General features: G+C 59.8%; 1 protein-coding gene and 1 non-coding gene across 2 annotated transcripts in view; one reads left to right on the top strand and one right to left on the bottom strand.

The window, feature by feature from the left end:
* Positions 1-48: 48 nt before the first annotated feature.
* On the bottom strand, positions 49-121 carry TRNAK-CUU (transfer RNA lysine (anticodon CUU)). The gene has a single exon. It is a non-coding gene; the product is annotated as a tRNA-Lys (tRNA).
* A 1,715-nt stretch (positions 122-1,836) lies between these two features.
* ADAMTS7 (ADAM metallopeptidase with thrombospondin type 1 motif 7) overlaps positions 1,837-24,629 on the top strand; it is a 32,421-nt gene continuing 9,628 nt past the window's right edge. Inside the window, exons 1-19 of the mRNA XM_059482382.1 lie at positions 1,837-2,081; positions 2,341-2,414; positions 2,457-2,797; positions 3,694-3,865; positions 6,016-6,221; positions 6,694-6,777; positions 7,354-7,478; positions 8,469-8,618; positions 9,233-9,376; positions 13,605-13,749; positions 14,022-14,114; positions 14,640-14,785; positions 16,425-16,594; positions 16,757-16,890; positions 17,321-17,441; positions 17,720-17,964; positions 19,585-19,726; positions 21,766-21,892; positions 22,251-22,464. Coding sequence (XP_059338365.1) covers positions 1,837-2,081; positions 2,341-2,414; positions 2,457-2,797; positions 3,694-3,865; positions 6,016-6,221; positions 6,694-6,777; positions 7,354-7,478; positions 8,469-8,618; positions 9,233-9,376; positions 13,605-13,749; positions 14,022-14,114; positions 14,640-14,785; positions 16,425-16,594; positions 16,757-16,890; positions 17,321-17,441; positions 17,720-17,964; positions 19,585-19,726; positions 21,766-21,892; positions 22,251-22,464 — 3,078 coding nt within the window. The remainder of the gene's footprint in view (positions 2,082-2,340; positions 2,415-2,456; positions 2,798-3,693; positions 3,866-6,015; positions 6,222-6,693; positions 6,778-7,353; positions 7,479-8,468; positions 8,619-9,232; positions 9,377-13,604; positions 13,750-14,021; positions 14,115-14,639; positions 14,786-16,424; positions 16,595-16,756; positions 16,891-17,320; positions 17,442-17,719; positions 17,965-19,584; positions 19,727-21,765; positions 21,893-22,250; positions 22,465-24,629) is intronic.

Genomic DNA, 24,629 nt, shown 5'->3' with positions numbered 1-24,629 from the left:
GCGGAAAAAAAATAATGAAATCCGAGAAAAAACCGGAAAAAGCTAATGCGCCCAACGTGGGGCTCGAACCCACGACCCTGGGATTAAGAGTCCCATGCTCTACCGACTGAGCTAGCCGGGCGGCACGCGCGCCTATTGGCCGCCACAGGTGTCGGCAGCGGCCCTGCCGGCCCCGGGCATTCCCCGCTCCGGCCGCCAGAGGGCGCGCGCCCCGGCTGAGCTGCATATTTAACATTATCGTCTAACTAAACAGCATCGCAAACGTCTGTTAATTATCCCCTAATTAAACATTATCCCTTCATCCCGGCAGGTACGGAGAGACCGGACATGCGGCCGTCACGGGAAAGCTGTGGACTGCTTGAGCGGCGAGCAGTATCCGAGGGAGTACTTCATAGAGCCCAGTAATCCCGGGCGTTTGCTCTCGGTGCGCTTCAATCTGAGAGAAAATAAAAGGAGACTGCGACGGGCAGCCTCGGCCGAGGAAAGGAGGGACGTGGCGGCATCAGCCAAGCACCGTTTTTCATTTGTGATCGAAAATTCACTGAATTTTTGTGATTTTTTAATCGCGATCCTCACGACGGGGCAGACGAACGAATGCGGCAAGGGAGCGCCAGAGGGCGCCATGGGCCACGCCGGCAACGCGTAACATAAGCCCCGCCCCTTAATGTGCATAACTCCGCCCCCATGTACATAATCCCGCTTTTAATATTTATAACCCCGCCATCTGGCATGCATTGATGCCTTGAGAGGCTGTCTGGAGCACAGCTGGGCAGAGTTAAAGAATAAAGCAGGGATTTATTAAAAGGCCTTCACGGGGCACACCTTGGGCAGTAAAAGAGCCTGGCTGTGGCTACACCCAAGTTGTACTCCAGGTCACAAGTTTTCACACTCTCATAAATTTTAGTCCATTTCCATATTGGAGTTAATTGTCCAATTGCAGCTCCAGGTTATGCAGTCCCACCCTCCCAGTTTGCTCTCCTCAATTCAGTGTTATTTTACACTTCTTGGGCCTGAAGCTGCAGCGGTGTCCTTTGTTCTGGGGCTGGAAAAGGATTGTTTTATATGACTGAGCTATGAGGAGAATTGCTAACACTTCATATGAAGTTCTGAGTTATAAACTAACGCGGTACAGAATGTGAAAGCCAAAACTTAAGGCGTCAGTATAACCCCGCCCCCTGATGTACATAACCCCGCCCCCACACCGAATAACCCCGCCCTTCCGATGTGCATAACCACGCCTCTCTGATGTGCATAACCACTCCCCTAATGCTCACAACCACGCCCATCTGTTGTGTGTAGCCCCGCCCCCTGTTGTGCATAGCCCCGCCCCCGCGGAGCCGCCCCGCCCCGCGGAGCCCCCAGCCCGCCGCAGCCATGGCGGCCCCGGCCGCGCTGCGCCCGCTCCTGCCCCTCGTCCCCGTGGCCGCCGCGCTGGCGCTGGCCGCGGGCGGGGGCACCGCGGGGACAGGTCCGAGGGGACGGCAGGGCGGGGACCGCGGGGATGGGGGCGCGATGTCCGTGGGGAGCGGGGGGGACCGCGGGATGAGCGAGGGGCTCCCGCGGGATGAGCGGTTTGAGCGCGGGGTGTCCGCGGGATTGTCCGTGGGGATGAGCGGAATTAGTGCCGGGCGTCCGCGGGATGAGCGGGAATGAACGCCGAGTGTCAGCGGGATTAGCAGGAATGAGCTCCGGGTGTCCGCGGGATGAGCGGGAATGAACGCCGGGATTGTGCGCGGGGATAAGCGCTGGGTGTCCGCCTGATTGTCCACGGGGATGAGCGGGATTGGCCCTGGGCGTCCGCGGGAATGAGCGGGATGAGCGCGGGGTGTCCGCGGGATGAACGGGAATGAGTGCTGGGTGTCCGCGGGATTGTCCCGGGATGCTCGCGATCCGGACAGCCCGGTGCCCCCGCCGCTGCCGCGCCCCGTGCCCGCGGGCCGGGCACGCTCGGAGCCCGCGGCCAGCCCCGGTCCCCGCCCGGCTCCCCGCGGCCACCGAGCCCCGCCCGGGGAGGCTCCGGAGCGCTCCGTGCCCGCGGGTGCTTTGCCCCCAGAGACGGCGTGTCCCAACGCCGCCTCAAAGCGGGGATTGCATTTTTCGGGAGTTTTTCCGTTGTTTGTTCCGTGGTTATTTTACTGGCAGCCGGAGTTGAACGGCGGGAGTTACGCGGGGCCAGCCGGGGCAGGGCTCCGGAGCTGCCTGACTCCCCTCGCCCGGCCGGCCCCCAAGCCCGACCCCAACGCTGTCCCCGGCGGACCCCAGCGCTGGCCCCGGGGGCGGCAGGGCAGTCCCTGCTGTCCCTGCTGTCCTGCTGTCCTTGCTGTCCCCGCTCCGTCCCAGCGGGCACATCCCGCTGCTGTCCGTCCAGCCGCCGCCGCAGGGGAATCCGGCGGGGAAAGGGTGTGAGAGGAAAGGTGAAGGACCCTGCAGGTAAGCGCTGCACCCCCTCTCCCCAGAGCCGCGCTCCGGCAGCGACATCGTCCATCCCATCAAGGTCGACGAGAGCGGAGCCTTCCTGTCCTACGACTTGTCGCACCGGGCCCTCCACCGGAGATCTCCTGCCTCCAGGAGCCAGCTCCCCGCCTTCTACGAGCTGCAGTACAGGGGGCAAGCCCTGAAATTCAACCTGAGCCTCAACAGGCACCTGCTGGCCCCGGGCTTTGTCAGCGAGCGGCGTTTCGGGGGCATCGCGGGCGCCAAGATCCAGCCGCGCTCCTACAACCCGTGCCACATGATCGGGGAGGTGCGGGGCCCGCGGCAGGCGGGGCTGGCTGCCCTCAGCACCTGCGACGGCCTGGTGAGTACAGCCCCGCTCCACAGCAGCCCTGGGCCCTAAGGGAATGGCAGGAGCTCGGTGGAACCCTTGTTTCTGCCAAGAGACTCCAAAAGTCCCAGCAGCAGAGTCAGCATCTCATCGTGCAGGTCTGGTACACCATGGATGGGCTGACTATGAATTTCCCGTGGACTGCAGTGGTTTGGGAGCTCTCCGGGGCTGGGTTTACTTGTTTGTGTCCAAATTCCCAAAAAGAGCAATTCCCTGCCTTGTGCTGCATGAGTGGGATTGTGAGGAGCAGACCTGGGAACGAGGGGCTGGGAGCTGCAGGTGTGATAGCACAGCTCCTGGGCAGTGAAGCTGTTTCCTCAACTCTCCACTGTTTGTATTTCCTGTATTTCCTCCAGTGACCTGGAGGAGTTTGGGGGAAAGGGTTTAGAGCCTCCTGTGTGTTTGCAGAAGTGTCCCATGTACCTGGTGGGGCAGTGCTCACGCTCATGTCCCTCTCTTTGGAGGGGACACAACTCCCTTGGATCCTCCACGGCTTCCCACTGCCAGAGGGCAGGAGTGAATGGGACACTGGGGACAATCCTTCCCTGGGAAGGTGGGCTGGGGCTGGGATGGAATTCCCAGAGCAGCTGTGGCTGCCCCTGGATCCCTGGCAGTGCCCAAGGCCAGGCTGGACATTGGGGCTGGAGCAGCCTGGGACAGTGGGAGGTGTCCCTGCCATGGCAGGGGTGGCACTGGGTGGGATTTGAGGTCCCTTCCCACCCCAACCATTCCAAGGTCCCTTAATTCCGTTGATTCCTTGATTCCCCAGCCATTCCAAGGTCCCTTGATTCCGTGATCACTCCCAGTGCCAGGCTGCACCTGGGCTGCAGGCGGTGGCCTCACGGCGGCACTTTGTGTCTCCCTGGCAGAAAGGAGTGTTTCAGCTCATGGACGAGGACTATTTCATCGAGCCGGTGTCCGGCAGCCCCCGGGAGGAGGGAGCAGCCCAGCCCCACAGGATCTACAAGCGCCAGGTGCCCGAGGCCAGGGCCGAGCAGGGCAGGAGCCCCCCGGCCCCGCGGGAGCCCTGCGGCGTGCCAGGTACTGTCCCTTCCTCCGTGTCACCGGTGGGGCTGCACCCCAGGCCTGTGGGCTCGTCTGCTGCCCCGGGGGGAATGTGCAGACAGAGCTTTTGCTTTCATTTACACCAAAACTTTGGTCGTGACCTGGGATGTTGGACTTTGGGAGTGGAACTCGGTGGCTGCCCTGGGAGTTCCCACTGTGGGCAGAGGGCTGTGGGTCCCTCCCTGTGCGCTGCAGATGGATAAACTCCCAAATCCAGCATTTTGACTGCTGAGGAATTCAGTGCATTCCCACAAGCTCATGGGCACTTTGCTCCCTGATGAAGCTGCAGTGCATTACGTGCTGCACGTTTTCTGGAACTCTCTGCTTCCACAAACCGGGGTTTGCTTCTGTAACAGGGTTATCTTCAGGCATTCCTCTGATAATCTAAATTAATTATTTAATCAGTGGTAATGATCTTAATGGCTTCTTCTAGGCTTTGAAGTCTGTTCTTGACTCAAGTCCATTCTGGACTCTGAAGTCTATTATTGACCATTAATTTCTCTGGGTGTACCATGGCCTGTGTGTCATTCACGTGGCTCTCTGTAATCAGCACCAGTGGAGTGGACGTGCTGGGCATGCCCTGCAGGGGAATCCCAAAGTCTGTAGGATTTTAGTGACTGCCATCCTCTCACTGAGCTCTGCTGTGTTGCTCTTTGCTGTGCCCACAGCAGGCAGGTGCTGCTGGTGTTGTTTAACTCCTGTCAGTGCCCAGGGCTGCCCTGTGCTCACTGGGTGGTGTTGGGCAGGGATTATGCCAAGGGGAAATGCCCAAGGATGCCCTGTGCTCACTGGGTGGTGTTGGGCATGGATTATCCCAAGGGGAAATGCCCAAGGATGCCCTGAAGCTCGCTGGGTGGTGTTGGGCAGGGATTATGCCAAGGGAAATGCCCAAGGATGCCCTGATGCTCGCTGGGTGGTGTTGGGCAGGGATTATCCCAAGGGGAAATGCCCCCAGCCCTGCAGCAACCTCACATCTCAGCTGGGAGCTCAGCACTAAGGACACAATGCGAAGGAGCTCCAAGGAAGCTGAGGCGATTAAACTGTCACAGTGGCGTTAGCAGTTCATCAGGAGGTGCAGATAGCTGGGATTTCTCAGGCTGGGGCTCAAACGCCCTTTCACAGCACGCTGCTGCTCAGCGCAGCCCGGGAAGTGTAGGAGCCCATTGTTAGGGGAGCCACGAAAGCGACTCCCACTGTGTGGGATGAGGTTTGTAAAGCCTTCACCCGGCTCGGGCTGACCCTGACCTTGCTCTTGGAGCCGTGTCACAGGAAAAGTCCCCGCTGCACAATTCCCAGTGGCTGGTGTGCGTGAGGAGCCGAGCTCTGCCCGCCTCCGCACTCCCAGCCAACGTTCCCCTTGCTCCCCCTTGGGAAGGAGCAGAGCTCCTCTCCTCTCCTCTCCTCTCCTCTCCTCTCCTCTCCTCTCCTCTCCTCTCCTCTCCTCTCCTCTCCTCTCCTCTCCTCTCCTCTCCTCTCCTCTCCTCTCCTCTCCTCTCCTCTCCTCTCCTCTCCTCTCCTCTCCTCTCCTCTCCTCTCCTCTCCTCTCCTCTCCCTTTTCTCAGGTTGTTTCTCAAGCATCTCTGCAGTGTTTTCTGTAAATTCCTGTGCCATTATAAACCCTGACTCTGCTTTGGGAGGCTCCCTGTTCCTTGTGGAATATTGCAAATCTTGTTCTGGTCAAAGAAATTCCTTCAAATTCAAATGCTCTGGTTTTGGGTTTTTTTTGTTTTTTTTTTTGTGTCCTGCTCATGTGCAGCAGGCTGAGCTCAAGAGTCCTTTGGAACAGAGCGCAGGAAAATGCACAGGAGTTATTGAGTTATGGTTCACTCTGCTTTGGGAGGCTCCCTGTTCCTTGAGGAATATTGCAAATCTTGTTCTGGTCAAAGAAATTCCTTCAAATGCTCTGTTTATTTTGGTTTTTGTGTCCTGCTCATGTGCAGCAGGCTAAGCTCAGAGTCCTTTGGAACAGAGCGCAGCAAAATGCACAGGAGTTATTGAGTTATGGCTCTAAGTGTGGAGCCTTCTCCACATCAAAGGTGACTCCTTTGAATTAAAAAGGAAGATATTAAAGTTGCAGGCACTTGATCAAGGAAAAAAAAAACATTTTTTCCCCTTCAATCGCTCAGAGTCTCAGGAGAGCCTGGAGCGGTCTGAGAGGCGCAGGGAGCGGTGGGAGCAGAAGCAGCACAGGAGGAGGAGGAGGAGGAGGATCAAGCAGCGCTCCATCAGCAGGGAGAAGTGGGTGGAGACGCTGGTGGTGGCAGACACCAAGATGGTGGAGTTCCACGGCAGCGCCAACATCGAGAAGTACGTGCTGACCGTCATGAACATGGTGAGTGCGTGACACAAGCAGAGGAGGAGGTGGCTCAGTCTGTCCCTCTGCTGCTGCCCGGGTGGCACCTCTTGGCATTCGGAGGAAAGCTTTGGTCGATGCCAGGAAAGGGTGGGATGGGGCAGAGGAGCTCAGGTAACATCCCTGGGTTTCTGGGGGTGCTGAAGGACCCAGAGAGCACCGAATCCTTTGGGATGTTAAACACATGCAATGGGAGTGAGAGCAGAGGGGTCCCCCGGGTGTTTCTGGCTGGGTTCCAGTGCCTGCTCAGATCCCATGGAGCGTAAATGGATTTCATGGCAGCTCCAGCCCCGTGTCTGCTCTTGCCTCCCATGTGGGGAATTCCTGAGATAGAAATTCCTGTCAGCAGCCTCAGCAGCTTCCCCCGCAGGAGCTGCCGGGCTGGAGGTGGCAGGGGCAGCGTGCTGGCTGCCCTGTGTCCCCAGCCGTGTCCCCTGGTGTCCCTCTGCAGGTGGCAGGGCTGTTCCACCACGCCAGCATCGGGAACCCCATCAACATCGCCATAGTGCGGCTGATCCTGCTGGAGCACGAGGAGGTGAGCCCCAAACCGGGCTGGGCTGGAGACCCCAGGGTTTGCCTCCCTCCTGGGCTGTCCCCCTGGCCTGGCTCGGTTTGTGTGTGTGGGAGAAATCCAGGTGCCCACCTTTGCCTTGTCCTCGTGGCAGGTGGAGCCAGGGATGGTGTGGGGTGGGCAGAGGAGCTGCACACTCTGGTTTGGGCTGGTTTATGGTGTCACACACAGTGTCACTGTGCTGCCAGAGGGCTCTGGGCCACTGGTGGCCGTGTCCAAGCTGCTCTGGTGGCTCGGGGGGTCTGAGGCCACTCAGAGTCTCCACAGCCATGTCCTTCTCTGTCAGCCAGCACTCGGGGTTTTCCTGCTGTGGTTCTTAACCCCTGTTACTGGATGATTTAATGTTTTGGTTGAATCAGAGATGAAAAAAAAGCAGGAAAAGGGCTGTCTTCCCACCCAGCCTACAAGCTATAAACATGGAGCAATTCCATCTGGATGGCAGTCACTCCCAATCCCCCTCTGATGTGCCTGGGCTTGGACCCCTCCCCTCCCCATCCCAAAACCCAAACAGCTCCAGCAGATCTCCCTTTTTGTTGGCAGGAGGACCTGAAGATCTCCCACCACGCAGACAACACCTTGAAAAGCTTCTGCAAGTGGCAGAAGAGCATCAACGTGAAGGGAGACTCACACCCCCTGCACCACGACGTGGCCGTGCTGCTCACCAGGTGTGGGGCCCACACAGGGCTGGGGTAGCCAAAAACTCACCTGGCTGCAGGTGGGACAGCCAGGGAACATCTCCTGGCAGCTCTTGGAGTCTCACTCTCCCTGCCTGGACACCTGCATGTGATGTGAAATCTGGGGACATTTCCCGGCGGCTGGAGCTGCTGTGGAAGGTGGCCCTGCCCATGGCACAGGGTTGCATTTACATGGTCTTTAGGATCCCTTCCAACCCAAAGCGTTCCATGAGTCTGTGATTCCATGGACTGGTCCAGATCTCAGGTTTAAACCTGGCCACAGCTCCCAGCTGAGGTTTCCAAAGCAGGTTTTCACCGTGGCCCCGTTGCCAAGCCCCAGAAGGGCTGGATCCAGGAGCTGTACGTGGCATTAACTCTCCTTTTCCCTCAGAGGCTGGGCTTGGCAGAGGAGCCCCTGGGAAGCCCCTGGCCTCCCACGGAGCTGGCAGGAGTTCCTGCCTCTGCCCAAGTTTGTGTACCTTGCAGTCAGAGCCTGCTTTGAGGCTTTCAGGCTGCCTGAGCTGGCTGCTGTGGTGCTTTGGGTGATGATTCACAACCCACAGCAGCTCTGTCTTCCCTGGGAGGTTGCTTTGTAGCAGAAATGAGGCACTTCAGGCCTTGTACTTCAGTGGGGCTGTTCTTCCTGGGTGGCTGGAGCTGCCCTGGAAAACCACGGCACCTCTGGGATGTGCTTCCCCAAAGCATTGTTTGATTATCCCCAGCATCAGCTTTATTTATACAAGGGAATAAATGCAGCCAGGCTGGCCAGCAGCTCCCATTAATCAGGCTTAATGGTGAGCTGGGGATACTGGGAGAGGAAAGGGGGAAGGAAAGGTCACAAATGTTTCCCCTGTGGAAGGAAGCTGGATGTCCTGCTCTCACTCCTGTTTGGCCGCTGTCCGTGTGCCGGGTCCTGCCGCATTCCAACGCCCTCTCTGCTCTGTCTGTCTGTCTGTCTGTCTGTGTGTCCCCTCGGCCAAGGAAGGACATCTGTGCTGCCATGAACAGGCCCTGTGAGACCCTGGGGCTGTCCCACGTGGCCGGGATGTGCCAGCCCCACCGGAGCTGCAACATCAACGAGGACACGGGGCTGCCGCTGGCCTTCACCGTGGCCCACGAGCTGGGACACAGGTACCACCCTCCTCCTCCTCCTCCTCCTGTTCTCTGTGTGCACCCTGGGGCTGGAGGGGGCACGGGGGAAGTTGGGAGATGGTTCCCAGGTGGTTCCTCACGGGTGCAAACACTCCCTTGCTCCCTGAGGGTTTCATTCCAGAGTTAAGTTTTGGGTTGTCCCACGTTTAATGAGAACACACAGTCCAAGGCAACCTGGAGAAATTGCACCTGTGATTGTCCTGGGGTGGTGTGGGAAGGTTCTGGAGCAGGGGTTGCCCAGTGAGGAGTTTTAAAGTAGGATCTGTCTGTAATACCAGTGACAGAATTTCGCTTGCCCCAGTTTCAGTTAAATTTGACAAGATCACTTGAACATTGCAGTTTCAGTTAGACATAGACCTCTAACTGAAGACGTAGACATTCCCAGTAGACATCTGCATGTGGGAAAGCACCCACCAGCGAGATCTTGTTGAATATCCCTGAGTTTCAGTGGGGAAGCTGCAGTGAGAGCAGGGACAGAGCTCAGGGCTGTCAGTGCACATCCCCAGGGCAGTCCCTGCTCCGGGGCCGGGAGCGGCGGCGGCGGCTGTGGTGCTCGTGGCTCACCTCCCCTCCGTGGGCTGTGTCTTACACAGTTTTGGGATTCAGCATGATGGAAGCAGCAATGACTGTGAGCCAGTTGGGAAAAGACCTTTCATCATGTCTCCACAGCTCCTGTATGACACGTCCCCACTCACCTGGTCCCGCTGCAGCCGCGAGTACATCACACGCTTCCTCGAGTGAGTGCTTCCTCCTCTTCCTCCTCACTCATGGGGCTGGGGGTCGGGGCCCAGGCACGGGGGTGCTCTTATCTCTGAGATATCTCTCTAAGAGAGCTGGGGGTCTTTGCCCAGAGCGGCTGTGGCTGCCCCATCCCTGGGAGTGTCCAAGGCCTGGGGTAGTGGGAGGTGTTCCTGCCCATGGCAGGGGTGGGATAAGATGGGCTTTGAGGTCCCTTCCCACCAAACCATTCCACAATTCCATGGATCCTCCCTGGGTTGCCTCACTCTGTGCCGTGAAGGGGGCTCAGGGGCTTTTGTGGGGGCACAGGGGCTGTGCCTGCACAGATAAAACCAGAGTGTTTTCCCTCAGTGCTCCCTGCAGGTTCTGCAGAGTCTCTTCCATTCTCTCTGCCTGTCATGGGCAAACCAGATCCAGCCAAATTCTTCCCTGCCTTTGTTTATTTTTAGCACCCGTGGCTGATTTTCCAGCCTGTTGTTAGGAAGTTCCAAGGAGCCCAGCCCGAGTTTGGTTTGTCAGCCAGTGGTTTGCACTGGAGGAGCATTTCCCCCGTGCTGCAGGAAGGTTTGAGGAGCAGCGAGGGGAGAGCTGGGCCAGGGAGGCTGCTGGGGCCAGGCTCCGCTCCCAGATCCCAGCCGGGGCCGTGTGGGCTGGCCCCGTGCAGGGAATTAGTGCTGATTTATGGCTTTCAGAGGAATGGAGCTCTCCCGCTTCCTCAGCGCTCTTGGCCCTCTGCTTGTAACCTTCACTTGGGCAGGAAGAATTTCCTGCCTGTGCTGACCCCGGGCTGCTGCTGATGGGGAGGCAGAGCAGCTGGAGGCTCCTCTGCTGGGGTTTGGTGTCTCTGCTCCCCAAAAGGAGCAGCTCTTCCTTGGGCTGTCTGTCACTGGCCGTGACACCCGGGCACAGACAGGAGTGTTGTAACGGGATGCTGGCAGGAGGACGGCAGGGAGGGAGCCAGGAAACCCGACCCTGCTGACCTGGGGTTGCTGGGTGTGCTTGGAACAGACCTCATGTTCGGGAAAACCACGCTCTTGCATGGTGATGATTATTATTTTACACAAGATCATTGTTATTTCACAAGCACCGCCGAATGCCGGAGCGTCTGAAAGTGATTCTGGCAGCAGCAGGGCCCCAGCACTGCAGTCAGTGCTGCTGCAGCTGGGGCTTCACTCAGGGCCTGCCTGAGCATCAGGGGGCACTGGGAGGGTGCTGTCCCTGCTGTGGCAGCTGTCCCCAAGGAAGGTGTCCCCTCTCTCAGGCCGCTGTAGGGTGCTGGCACAGCGTGGCTGCTGATGCTCAGTGCTGGAGGGATCCTTCAATCCTTGCTCTAATCAGACAACCTGATTTTCAGCCTCTTTCCTCAGTGCTGGAGCTCTTCTTCCATCATCCTCCTCTTGCCAGGGCCTGCTGCCCTTGCCCTGCCCTTGCCACCCTCTGCCAGCCCCTGCAGCCCCGTGGCTCTGCTGCTGATTCTTCCCGAGCTCCAGGCTTTGCCTTTGTTTTTGTGGAATTCTGTCCTGGCTTCTTTGGACCCTTCCTCCAGTTCTCTGGGAGCTTTTGGAATTTTAATCCTGCTCTCAGATGTATCTGCAGATCCTGTCAGGCTGCTCACAGATGGGGATTTAATCATTGCTCCATCCACTCCATCCTCCAGCTCGTTAAGGAGCGGGCTGGGACAGGCAGAGCAGTGCAGGCCCCTGCATCTTTCCCTGTGGACTGGGATTTACTGCACAGCCCTGGAAGCCAGAGGGAAACTCAGGCCAGTTTTTCCCTGCTTGGAGATGTGTTTTGGCCAATTGAACAGAAAAGGAGAATGACTATTTAATATTTAACAAAGCAATAGATTCTGGAAAAGCTGAAAGCTGAGGCAGATCCCAGAGACCCCAGACTGGACAGAGACCCCTCTGTGAGCTGGGGCAGGGCAGGGGGTGCCCCAAGCTGGTCAGAGGAACAGGAGGAGGCTGGGGACAGTGCAGGGGGGACCTGGGGAACCCCAACAGGCACGGGGTGGAGTCCAGAGCAGCACAAGTGTCACACCTGGGGCTCATCCAGGATGGAGTGCTTGAGCCTGGACTTTTTCCAGTAAGGACACCTTCTGTTTTTGGAGAAAACACCCCAAGTGTACAGAATGGGATGGGCTTTAAGGCTCCTTCCAACCCAACCATGGCAGGATTTTGAGATTCTGTGGAACTACGTGGGGAGGTGCCCTGCAGTGTGTGCCTGGCACAGGCTGCCCAATCCACGCCCCATCCTTCCCAGCTCAGCCCCACATCACCCACAGGGATGGGATCCTGCCCTTCCCACTGGGCTGGCAGCAGCAGGATGCTCCTGCTCTTGGGAGTTTGGAAATGGAGATTTTTGAGTCCCTGGGGTGCTGAAAACAACCCCTTTCCATAGGGAAAGATAGGTGTATTTCAGTGAGGACATGCAGGGGAGTCTCGAGCCCAGGGAGCTGTTTGCAGGGGTCCCGTGTGGAACTCGGTGGTGGGATGGGAAAGGGAGGAGGGTGCTGGTTCTGCTGGGCATCACCCGTGGCACTGCCAGCGCCCCATTGCAGCAGCTCCCCTGCTCCCAGCCCTGTTTCCATGCTGCTGCTTTGGCTCAAAAAGGAATCTCACTGCACGTGAATTCCCAACAACCCGAGTAACCCGATCCCACCGCAGCCTTGCCAGAGCCCCGGCCTTGCTGGAAACGAGTTTGTTGAAATAACACCAAATAACACCGTGGGCTGAGCGGGACAATCCCGGCGTGTTTGGGAGGTGTCAGCAGCAGCTGGAGCAGGGCAGGCACCTCTGCCCCAGAGCTGTGCTGTCCAGCCTGGTCTGAGCAGGGTATGGGCATGTCCAGCTGCTCATCATCTCCTTTATTCATGTCCTTTATTCATCTCCTTTATTCATCTCCTTTATTCCTGTTAGCAGCGTCTGCAGGGACACTTCTGGCTGTTGACATAAATGTCACTGGGACATTTATGGCTGTTGCCCCTTCTGTCTTTGTCCCTTCACCTTCCCCATGTCCTGCCGCTCTGGGGGGATATGGGGGGATCACTCTGGGGGCTCCCATCCCAATGAGGTGCCCAGAGGTGCCCACCCACACCGGGGCAGCCCCAGGGACTGCAGAGCCGGGGCTGTGTCACTGGGAAATGCTGGTTGCTCATCCGGGACATTGACCAGCAGCTGTTCCATCCCGTGCCAGCAGTGTGGGACACGGGGTGACACTGCTGTGGGACACAGGGTGACACTGCTGTGGGACAGTGGGTGACACTGCTGTGGGACACGGGGTGACACTGCTGTGGGACAGTGGGTGACACTGCTGTGGGACACGGGGTGACACTGCTGTGGGACACGGGGTGACACTGCTGTGGGATGCTGGGTGACACTGCTGTGGGACACGGGGTGACACTGCTGTGGGACACGGGGTGACACTACTGTGGGACACGGGGTGACACTGCTGTGGGACAGTGGGTGACACTGCTGTGGGACAGTGGGTGACACTGCTGTGGGATGCTGGGTGACACTGCTGTGGGACACAGGGTGACACTGCTGTGGGACAGTGGGTGACACTGCTGTGGGACACGGGGTGACACTACTGTGGGACACGGGGTGACACTGCTGTGGGACAGTGGGTGACACTGCTGTGGGATGCTGGGTGACACTTCTGTGGGACATGGGGTGACACTGCTGTGGGACACGGGGTGACACTGCTGTGGGACACGGGGTGACACTGCTGTGGGATGCTGGGTGACACTGCTGTGGGACATGGGGGGACACTGCTGTGGGACAGTGGGTGACACTGCTGTGGGATGCTGGGTGACACTGCTGTGGGACACGGGGTGACACTGCTGTGGGACAGTGGGTGACACTGCTGTGGGACAGTGGGTGACACTGCTGTGGGACAGTGGGTGACACTGCTGTGGGACACGGGGTGACACTGCTGTGGGACAGTGGGTGACACTGCTGTGGGATGCTGGGTGACACTGCTGTGGGACACGGGGTGACACTGCTGTGGGACATGGGGTGACACTGCTGTGGGACAGTGGGTGACACTGCTGTGGGATGCTGGGTGACACTGCTGTGGGACAGTGGGTGACACTGCTGTGGGACACGGGGTGACACTGCTGTGGGACATGGGGTGACACTGCTGTGGGACACGGGGTGACACTGCTGTGGGACACGGGGTGACACTACTGTGGGACACGGGGTGACACTGCTGTGCCCTCTCTTGCAGCCGGGGCTGGGGGCTGTGCCTCGATGACCCCCCGGCCCGGGAGCTGCTGGACTTTCCCCTGGTGCCCCCGGGTGTCCTGTACGACGTGGGCCACCAGTGCCGCCTGCAGTACGGCCCCTACTCCACCTTCTGCGACGACATGGACGTAAGGGGGACATGGGGGGCTCTGGGGGGCTTGGCTGGGGCTGTGCCCACCCTGCCCCAGGGATGGGTGTGATCTGTACCCAAGGGATGCATCTGTGCCCGAGGGATGGATCTGATCTGTGCCCCAGGGGATGGATCTGTGCCCCAGGGATGGATCTGTACCCAAGGGAGGGATGGATCTGTGCCCGAGGGATGGATCTGTGCCTGAGGGATGGATCTGTACCCAAGGGAGGGCTCTGTGCCAGGCAGGAACCTGTCCCTCTCTCCCCACAGAGTGTCTGCAGCACGCTGTGGTGCACGGTGGGGAACACGTGTCACTCCAAGCTGGACGCAGCTGTGGATGGCACAGCCTGTGGGGAGAGCAAGGTAATGGTGGTGGGGGGGGACACCCTTCTATGGCCTTGGGGAGCGCTGCTCCTGCACACACAGGGCTGGGCTCATCCCACTGCCCCTGCTCTGCCCAAACACCCGCTGCCCCAGCAGGGACTGCCTTCAGGGAAGGTGACTCACTCGGGGTCACCTGAATCACCTGGGAAGGTGAAACCCAGTTAATGACCGTGGCAGGAGAGCACAAGGCTGGTTCTGCTGCCATGGCGGATGCTCCTCCCTGGGATCTCTCCCACTGCTGGGGAGCCCCTCTGGGCTGACACTGGGCTGTGGATCCCCTTGCCGAGGGGTCTCCATGGAGCTTTGGGTTTGTTTTCTCCCTCAAACCCTCACACGGCCCAACACCTCTGGGTTTCCCACAGCTTGAGGAGCTGCAGGCTCTGGCAGAGCCCAGCTGAGCCCGGGCACTCCCGTGCAAGCAAGGCAGGGATTTCCAGGGCCCAGTCTGTGTGCTGGGCTCAGTGCCGCCCACCCCTGACGCCGCGCTCCCCTCCCGTCCCACAGTGGTGCTTCAACGGCGAGTGCGTTCCCGTGGGCTTCCGGCCCGAGCCCATCGACGGCGGCTGGAGCTCCTGGAGCGCCTGGGCCTCCTGCTCGCGCAGCTGCGGGGCAGGAGTGCAGAGCGCTGAGAGGCACTGCAGCCACCCCACGTAAGCCAGCCCCGAGCCTGCGCTGCCCACACCAGGACAGCGGTCAGGCTCACAGAGCGCTGGGGTGGTTTGGGCGGGAGGGACTGCTTCCATCCCCTGCCTGGAGTGCTGGGGTGGTTCTGCTTCCATCCCCTGCCTGGAGTGCTGGGGTGGTTCTGGTTCCATCCCCTGCCCCAGAGTGCTGGGGTGGTTCTGCTTCCATCCCCTGCCCCAGAGTGCTGTGGTGGTTCTGGTTCCATCCCCTGCCCCAGAGTGCTGGGGTGGTTCTGCTTCCATCCCCTGCCCCAGAGTGCTGTGGTGGTTCTGGTTCCATCCCCTGCCCCAGAGTGCTGTGGTGGTTCTGGTTCCATCCCCTGCCTGGAGTGCTGGGGTGGTTCTGGTTCCATCCCCTGCCTGGAGTGCTGCACTGTGACCCAAACAAAGGGCAGAGGCTCCGCGCTCAGAGATGTAAAACATATCCACAGTGTCCTTCAGTGACAGAACAGCAACCCAGGCATTCTTGGAGCCTGATTCAGAGTTGTTTTGAAAAATCCTGCTGCAGTTTATCACCCTGCTGCATTCCATCAGCCAGTGCTGGCTGGAAGTGTCCGGGCACTGCTGGAGGAGCTGCCATCTCCATCCTGGCATTTCTGCTGACCCATCTGCTCCCCACATGTCCCCTTGGTCACCAAACCCCTGCTGCACAGATTCAGCCAAAACCCCCAGCTTGCCCTGGTGTCAGAGCAGCCTGGGGTGGGGAGGAAAGGGGCTTTTAGTGATGTTCCATGGGAGTTGCTTTTCCATGGCATGGGGAGCTCTGGCAGCCCTTGCAGTGAGCTCCTGTCCCTCCCAGCCTTGTTCTGCCCATCCTCTTCCTCGGGTGAGTTTGGTACGTGCTGCTGGGCTCTTGAGGGGAGTGCTCTGTCATCTCGGTCCTGGGTCAGGACCTGATTTGTGTTTGACATAAACGCTGTGGCAGAGGTGCTGTGGTGGTTTGTGGAGTGTTCAAACACAGCTGTGGACAGGCAGGAGAGCAAACACTGGGAATTTCCCGGGCAGTTGTTTGCTTTGGCCACTGGAGGTAAATCTTCAGCTTTGCCCTTGGGATGAGGTGAGAAAATGTGTGCTGGGCATCCCCCCTTCCCACAGCCATTCCTCAGGGCAGAGTGTGTAAACACAGCCCTAAAATAATCATTAGCTTCATTCTCTTCAGCACAGTGTGCCCAGGAGAAGGAATTCTCATGGGGTCACTGGGACATGGGATGTGGACAGTGGTGTGACCGAAGGACAAGGCAGCAGGGTGGGAGATGGTTGTTGTGAGGGTGTGCTGGCATCTGGAAAAGCACTGCTGTGCTTCTCGAGTCTCTCTTGCTTTACAAAGCCCACTGTCAGCTTTGCCATTCCCTGGGGCAGCAGAGGAGCAGAGCCAGGAGGATTCCCTGGGTGGGATGGAGAGCAGCTCCTCCAGAGCAGCTGCAGGAAGGGCACCAGGCTGGAGGGGCTTGGAGCCGCCTGCTCTGTGGAAGGTGGATGGAACACCCACGGCAGGGGGTGGAACAGGGACGGGCTCTGAGGTCCCTGCTGACCCAAACCATTCACAGCTCTGTGACTCTGAGGCCTGTGCCCTGCCAGCCCTGGTGACTGTGTTTGCCTCCCCCAGGCCCAAGTACGGGGGCCGGTACTGCCTGGGCGAGCGCAAGCGGTTCCGGATCTGCAACGTGCGGCGCTGCCCCCCGGACAGGCCCTCCTTCCGCCAGGTGCAGTGCAGCCAGTTCAACCCCATGCTCTACAAGGGCAAGCTCTACAAGTGGACACCGGTGCCCAACAACAGTGAGTGCAGGGCAGACACCTCAAACCTGGAGCTGCCGTTTGCGTCCCTGCCTTGCCCCGCGGCTCATGCTGTGTTTTGTATTTTGCGCTGCCCTGGGCTTGCGGGGCGGGTTGTGCTTTCGGCTCTGCAGCGCCGGGGCTGAGCGCGTGCCTGTTCCCCAGTGAACCCCTGCGAGCTGCACTGCCGGCCCGAGCACGAGTACTTTGCGGAGAAGCTGCGGGACGCCGTGGTGGACGGCACACCCTGCTACGACAGCGACGCCAGCCGCGACGTCTGCATCAACGGCATCTGCAAGGTGGGCTGGCGCCTGGGGGCACGCGGGCCTGGAGGGCACCCCCGGGGCAGCGCCCAGCCTTGGGCACTCAGCATCCCCTCCCTCTGGTGCTGAGCTCGCTCCTTTGCCATTCCCCACTCGGAGAGCGTTCCTGGTTCCCGTGGGGTGAGTGCTACGGGCTGTGTCAGCCTCTGTGCTGGCCTCAAGGAGCTAGGGCGCCGCCCGGGCCAGGATGGGTGCAACCTGGAGCAACCTTGGAGCACCCTGGTCTCAGGGAAGGTGTCCCTGCCCATGACAGGGGGCTGGGACTGCATTGTCTTTAACGTCCCTCCCACCCCAAGGCATCCCAGGGTGCTGTGAATCCCCTGGGGATGGTGCAGCTGGTGCTGGGACGGCCTGGGAAGTGCTGGTGTGGGGCTGGTGTGTGTGGGGCTGACAGGCTGCCTTGCAGAACGTGGGCTGTGACTACGAGATTGACTCTCACGCCGTGGAGGATCGCTGCGGGGTGTGCCACGGGGACGGCTCCACCTGCCACACCGTGCACAAGACCTTCGAGGACAGCGAGGGGCTGGGTAAGGGCACCCACTGCTGTCCCCAGAGCGCCCCGTGCTGCTCCAGCACAGCTGGGCTGCTGCTGCTCCTTTGGAAGGGGAGTTTAATTCCAACTGGTTGATTTTTGGGGGATAAGACAGCAGAGAACTCAGGTGGGGCTTGGTGCCCACTGGTGCCTTACAGAGGTGCAAGGATCGGCACAGTGCTGGCACCCGGGGAACACAGCATCCACCCAAGGACAAAAATCGTCTCAGACACCTCTGACTCCCCCAAGCCCAACGCTTGGTTCCATTCCCAGGCTACGTGGACATTGGCATTATCCCCGTGGGAGCCCGGGAGATCCGGATTGAGGAGGTGGCAGAAGCCGGGAATTTCCTGGCGCTGCGGAGCGAGGACCCCGAGAAGTATTTCCTGAATGGAGGCTGGACCATCCAGTGGAACGGGGACTACAGGGTGGCAGGGACCACCTTCACCTACAAGAGGACAGGCAACTGGGAGAACCTCACCTCTCCAGGGCCCACCGTGGAGCCCGTGTGGATCCAGGTAGGATGGATCCAGGTAGGATGGATCCTGCCGTGGTCCCTCCCAGCCCTCCCTGCATGCTCTGCCCTCCTCGGGGTGAGTTTCTGTGGGAGCCAGCACTGGGGCAGCCAAGCACACGCTGCCAGCCTGGGGATGTTTCCAGCCCACACCACTTGGAGCTGAGCCTCATCCCCTTTGCAGCATTCTGCAGAATATTTGCACAGGAGAGGGAGTGTGAGGAGAAGGAGCCGTTTCCTGAGGCCTTTCCCAAATCTTATCACCAGCAGGGGAAGAGCCCCCGGTGCTTCTGGCTGGGCTGGACAGGAGGGAGGGAGCTGCCAGCTCACGCAGAGCTGTGGGAGGCACTGTCCTTGTGACCGTGAGGCCGAGCCTTCCTCTGCAGAAACCAGTGGGAATGATCCCACGCGCGACGGCACAGCTGGCACCAGGCTGGCATCCCTCGTGGTGCAGGGGTGGTGGTGGCCACGGAGCTGCATCCCACGGACCCCCAGGATCCCCCTGCCCTGGCAGCTGTGGCTCAGCCCCACGCACTCCCCAGAACATCCCCTCCTTTGCACGGGCTCACCCCGAGCAGCCGCAATCTCCTCCTGCCTTTCCTTCAGCAGCAGCTCGGGTGGGATGTGAGCAGCGTCCTGGGCCTGCTGCTGCCAAGGGCTGCTGTTAATGGGAGTGCTGGCGCGCTCAGCACCCACAAATCACTTTCTGGGATTCATAGCCTAATTAAAACCCGTGGACAACAACGTTTCGATGTTCATGGAGAGGTTTTGGAAAGGCGCCCTGGCTCTCCCGCCGAAGCTCCAAGAACAACAAAGCTTTGGCAATAATGGGAGCGCTTAGGCTAAGAAAAACAGGGATGAACTCCCGGCCCTGGCGAGGCGGGCGCTTCCAGCAGGGCTTGTGTCAGCCACGGGAGCAGCAGGAGCCCCTCTGCAGTGGGAGGCAGCTTGGGAAATTCCACCCGTGGGCAGGGACACCTTCCACACACCGGGTTACTCCAAATCCCACCCAGCTCTGCTGGGGTGCTGGGCACAGGGTCACGTCCTCCTGGTCCTGCTGGGCAGCTCCTTCACTCTGAGAAGCCCCTGGGGCAGTGCCACCCCCCACTGCCCTGCCCAACCACCCCCTGCCTGTCCCCTGTGTCCCCAGCTCTGTTCATCCCCTGCCTGTCCCCTGTGTCCCCCAGGTGCTGTTCACCCCTGCCTGTCCCCTGCCCAGCTGCTGTTCACCCCCAGGTGCTGTCCCCTGTGTCCCCCAGCTCTGTTCATCCCCTGCCTGTCCCCTGTGTCCCCAGCCGCTGTCCCCTGTGTCCCCCAGCTGCTGTTTACCTTCTCTCTGTCCCCTGTGTCCCCCAGCTCTGTTCAGCCCCTCTCGGTCCCCTGTGTCCCCCAGCTGCTGTTCATCCCCTGTGTCCCCCAGCTGCTGTTCACCCTGTCTCTGTCCCCTGCCCAGCTGCTGTTCACCCCCAGGTGCTGTCCCCTGTGTCCCCCAGCTCTGTTCACCCCATACCTGTCCCCTGTGTCCCCCAGCCCCTGTTCATCCTCCTCTGTCCCCTGTGTCCCCAGCTGCTGTCCCCTGTGTCCCCAGCTGCTGTTCATCCTCCTCTGTCCCCTGTGTCCCCAGCTGCTGTTCCAGGAGACCAACCCCGGGGTGAGGTACCAGTACACGATCCAGCGCCCGGCTGACAGCGAGAACGAGATCGAGCAGCCCGAGTTCCTGTGGCGCTTTGGCTCCTGGACCACCTGCACGGCCACCTGTGGGACAGGTGAGCACAGCCTGGGACACGGCTCTGAGCAGTGGGGCGTTCCTGGGGAGCCTTTGGCATTCCTGGTTTCACAGGTGCTAGGGGAGAAGCAAGGCACGTCTGCTGAGGTCGTGCCCGCGGTGCTCAGCAGGAACCCCAGGGCTTTATCAGTGCTCGGTGTCCTGTTACCCTGCACGGGATGGAGACAAAAGAGCTTTAGAGAAGTCAGGGAGTGTGGAAGGGCTGGTCTCCTGCCTGGCTGGGCCTCTCCAGGGGGAGGATATCCAGGGTTTTACAGAGAGCACTGGGGTCCCGCAGTGTCGGTGTGTGCACATTTGCTTCCCCCCTCCTGCCCCACTGGCTGGGTGTCCCAGGGTGCCCGGGGCAGCTTTTGGGGCAGAGGGACATTTCTGGAGCACTGCCAGGGGAGGCTGGAGCAGCAAGCATTTCCTCGAGAGCAGCTGGCACAGGAAAAAAGGGGAATTCAAGGACACTTTTGCTTTCTAGGTAGCACAGAGTGCCGGGACACGGCTTTGTTTGAAACCAGCTTTTCTACGTATGATTCGAGTGCTTGGCTTCCAGAAGGGAAGGGAAATAGAGGAGTGAATCAGGCAGGGGTCGGGTGAGGGTGAGCAGCAGGAGGAGGGCTGAGCCCCTCTTCCTGCACTGAGTGATGATGTGAGATGAGACGGGGTTTGGGAGAGCTCGCAGCGAGCCTCTGGCGAGTCCCAAGGCCCTGCAAGCTCCCGAGTGCTCGAGCCAGAGCTCGGCAGCCTCAGCAGGGTTCTGTCAGTCTCAGCTGGGTCTGCGGTGACAGCTCTCCATGTCCCAGGTCAATACGTGTTACAGAAACGGGGACAGGGCCGAGCGGGGCGGTGTGCTGAGGTCACCGCGAAACCCCTGTGAGCGGCCTGGGGCCACGAGGCCTTGGGCAGCGTCCGTCCCTGAGCTGGGCTGGGACGGGGCCGCCGAAGGAGCCCGGTGCTGCCCCTTGGCAGCCCCGCAGCTCGCAGGGCACACGGTGCCCGGGTGAGACGAGGGCAGCGGTGCCAGCCTGGTGCAGCTCCGTGGCTGCACGGCTCCAGCTGCCGTCCTGCCCCGGTGCCGGGGGCTCTGTGAGGGCACCTCAGCCTCAGCACCGATGGACCTGCACCTTCAAGTGGTGCTTTCATTTTCTTCCCACTGTCCTGGCTCACCGAGTGACCCCTCCTGTGCCCTGCTGGGTTCGGTTTCCAAAGTGGTGCTGGTGCCTGTGTGGTGCCGGTGCCCCGGGTGTGCCCTCAGTGCCCCGGGTGTGCTCTCAGCACCCTGGGTGTGCTCTCAGTGCCCTGGATGTGCTCTCAGTGCCCCAGGTGTGCTCTCAGAGCCCTGGATGTGCCCTCAGTGCCCCGGGTGTGCTCTCAGAGCCCTGGGTGTGCTCTCAGTGCCCTGGGTGTGCTCTCAGTGCCCTGGGTGTGCTCTCAGTGCCCCGGGTGTGCTCTCAGTGCCCTGGGTGTGCTCTCAGTGCCCCGGGTGTGCCCTCAGTGCCCCGGGTGTGCCCTCAGTGCCCCGGGTGTGCTCTCAGAGCCCTGGGTGTGCCCTCAGTGCCTCGGGTGTGCCCTCAGTGCCCTGGGTATGCTCTCAGTGCCCCGGGTGTGCTCTCAGTGCCCCAGGGGTGCTCTCAGAGCCCTGGGTGTGCTCTCAGTGCCCTGGGTGTGCTCTCAGAGCCCTGGGTGTGCCCTCAGTGCCCCGGGTGTGCCCTCAGTGCCCCGGGTGTGCTCTCAGAGCCCTGGGTGTGCCCTCAGTGCCTCGGGTGTGCCCTCAGTGCCCCGGGTGTGCCCTCAGTGCCCTGGGTGTGCTCTCAGTGCCCCAGCTGTGCCCTCAGTGCCTCAGGTGTGCCCTCAGTGCCCCAGGGGTGCTCTCAGAGCCCTGGGTGTGCTCTCAGTGCCCCAGGTGTGCCCTCAGTGCCCCAGGTGTGCTCTCAGCGCCCCAGGTGTGCTCTCAGTGCCCCGGGGTGCCCTCAGTGCCCCAGGTGTGCCCTCAGCGCCCCGGGGGTGCCCTCAGAGCCCGTGTTCCCGCAGGGGTGCAGCGGCAGGTGGTGCACTGCGTGGAAAGGCTGGCGGGGCTGGTGGAGGAGCGGTTCTGCGATGCCCTGACGCGCCCCGACGACCAGCAGCGCACCTGCAGCGAGGAGCCCTGCCCAGCCAGGTGCCACCCGCCCTGTCCCCCCTCCCTCGCCCTGGGCTGGTCCGTGACAGCATCCCTGGGGTTGTCTGACCGCCGCGGGCATTGCCTGTCCTCAGGCTGAGCCTCACAGACGGTCCCGTGCTGGCAGGATGCTCCTCTCTGCCTCTGTGCACATAACCCTGGCACAGCTCGGGGACTGTCCCATCCCTGACCCTGTGTCCCAGCTCCCAGACCTCGGGCTGACACATTTGGGATCCTCCTTTCCCCACGGCCTCACATGAAGGGCAATGGGATGGATCCTGGAGCATGGCTGCTTGCTCTGGCTGAGATCTTTCTCTTCCCTTTTCTCCCTTTTTTCCCCCTTTTCCCCCCTGTGCAGGTGGTGGGTGGGTGAGTGGCAGCAGTGCTCAGCCACGTGTGGCCGGGCAGGGCTGATGAAGAGGACGGTGCTGTGCATCCAGAGCGTGGGGCTGGACGAGCAGAGGGCCCTGCAGCCAGCAGACTGCCAGCACCTCACCAAGCCGGATGCCACCATGCCCTGCCACCCAGAGGTCCCCTGTCCCTCCCCGTGGGCTGTGGGCAACTGGTCTGAGGTGAGAGGGGACGCTGGGGATGTGCCAGTGTCTTACAAAGGGGTGGGAGCTGGGGACGGGGGTCCCTGGACACCTCAGCCTGCCCCGGAGCGATGGGTGTGCTCCTGCTCACAGAAACCCATGGCTGTGTCCCTGTGGGCTCCCCTGGATGGGAATTCCATTGCCTGGGGAGCTCTCAGGGTGGGATAGGGGCATTGGGCAGTTTAACTGCGCCCCAGCTCCCACGGATGGAAGGAATTTCATTGCTCATGGAAGTCTCAGGATGAGGAGGGGGCATTGGGCAGTTTATCTCTGCCCCAGCCCTGGGCTTTGCAGCCCCCTCACTCACACAGGGTGAGTGCCACGCTCTGTGCTTGGCACAAGGAGGGCAGAAATGAGGTTTTCAGCTGGACATGGCCTGGTGTACTGGAAGGTGTCCCTGCCCAGGGCAGGAGGTGGAACTGGATGATCTTCAAGGTCCCTTCCAAGCCAAATGATTCCATGGGGTGATTAATGGTGACATTCTCTGTAGCCTTGATTTATTTTTGTGTTTTTGTGAATCAGCTTAGCCACAGGCTGAGGGTTTCAAGCAGAAAATGATAACTCCTAATTTAAACAGCCGTTCCAAAAGTGTTCAGAGTGAAGACAAATATCAGGAGAGAAAGGGGAGAGCCTGGGAACAGAGCTTGTTGCTAAGGAACAAATGGAATCAAATGTGAGCAGAGGATTTGAAGGCTAGATGAGAGCGAGTTGGAAATATTTTTCTAGGGGCCCACAAAAGCCACAATTAAGGGCTGAGAAAGATGGATGCAATGATTTAAAGGGAAAATTATGGCTTGTAGGTGGGTCAGAGCTGGGCAGGGCAGCCCCAGCCCTCACTGCTGGCCTCTCTGGTGTTGGCACCAGTGGATCTGTGAGCCCTGGAGAAAATGTGTTTGGGATTTTGAGGTTCTGTAATTTTTCTGTCCTTTAATTTAAAGGGAGAGCCCCCTTTCTTTTCCATTTCCACCATAATCAGGGGGATTGGAGGGGCTGGGAAGCTTCCCAGAGCTGTGGTCCTTCTGTCAGCAGAACCAGCAGGGTGGCACAGCTTCGTCTGCAGAGCCCAGGCGGCAGCAGAGTGCCCACCTGGCACTGGGGCACCTGGCCCTGGCACAGGGGCGCTCTGGGGGCCCACAGCTGCATCACACTGGGACTCAGTGCCTCAGGACGACCCCGGAGCTCTGCACGCACAGCTTTGTGGAGTTTCCAAAGGAGCTGGTTTGTGGTTCTTCAGGGGAGCAGCTCCTTGCAGCCCTCTCGCGGTGTTGTGTGTGGTAATGGTTGATTCCAGCTCTGGAAATGCCTGGTGATGGCCATTCCCAATGGGGAATCCTGGAATGCTCTGGGGTGGAAGGGACCTTAGAGCCCATCTGGTTCCACCCCCTGCCATGGGCAGGGACACCTCTCACAAGCCTGCGTTGCTCCAAGCCCCAAATGCAGCAGAAAATGCTGCTGTTCTCCTTTCCAGCTCCTCAGTTCCTTTTGTGCTGGCCCATCTCAAAGATCCCATTATGGGGGGATGCTGTGTCCCCACAAAGCTCCTTCCTGACCTTTGCTTTTTCCCTGCTGGGACAACACACATGTTGTTGTTCCCTGCTTCAAAGAACGCTCTTCTAGAAGAAGAGCTGCAATTCATGGCCATAGGTCACAGGAAAGGCCCATTAGCTCATCTCACCCCTGCCCTTCCCAGCCTCCATCTCCCGGGAAAACTGGGCAGGAAAGCAGGGCAAGGATCACCCTGAGCAAACCCCCGCAGCCCCAGCCCTGCTCTGGCACGGTCTGCAGTGGGGCTTTGGGCAGCAGTGCTCTGCTGCCAGGGCGGGACTGGCACAGGAGCTGTCTGGGGCCCGGGTGGGTGGTGGGGTTGGCAGAGGGACGTGGAGCCCTCACAGAGGGAGCACTGGCACCACTCCTGGCCGTGCCCCTCTGTGACCGTGTTCACAGGGGTCTCAGGCTGAGGGAAGAGACAAGGATCTGACTCCGTGTTTCAGAATGTTTTTTATTTATTATTTTATTATATAAATTTACATTATTTATGTATTTTATATTTATATATATTATAGATTTACATATTTTATGATATATATTTACATTAAAACTATACTAAAAGAATAGAAGAAAGGATTTCCTCAGAAGGCTAGCTA

The sequence above is a fragment of the Ammospiza nelsoni genome, chromosome 14 (assembly GCF_027579445.1).
Source record: "Ammospiza nelsoni isolate bAmmNel1 chromosome 14, bAmmNel1.pri, whole genome shotgun sequence".
Classification (NCBI taxonomy): Eukaryota; Metazoa; Chordata; class Aves; order Passeriformes; family Passerellidae; genus Ammospiza; species Ammospiza nelsoni.
The sequence above is the reverse complement of the archived record's forward strand: the minus strand, read 5'-3'. Positions and strand labels throughout refer to the sequence as shown.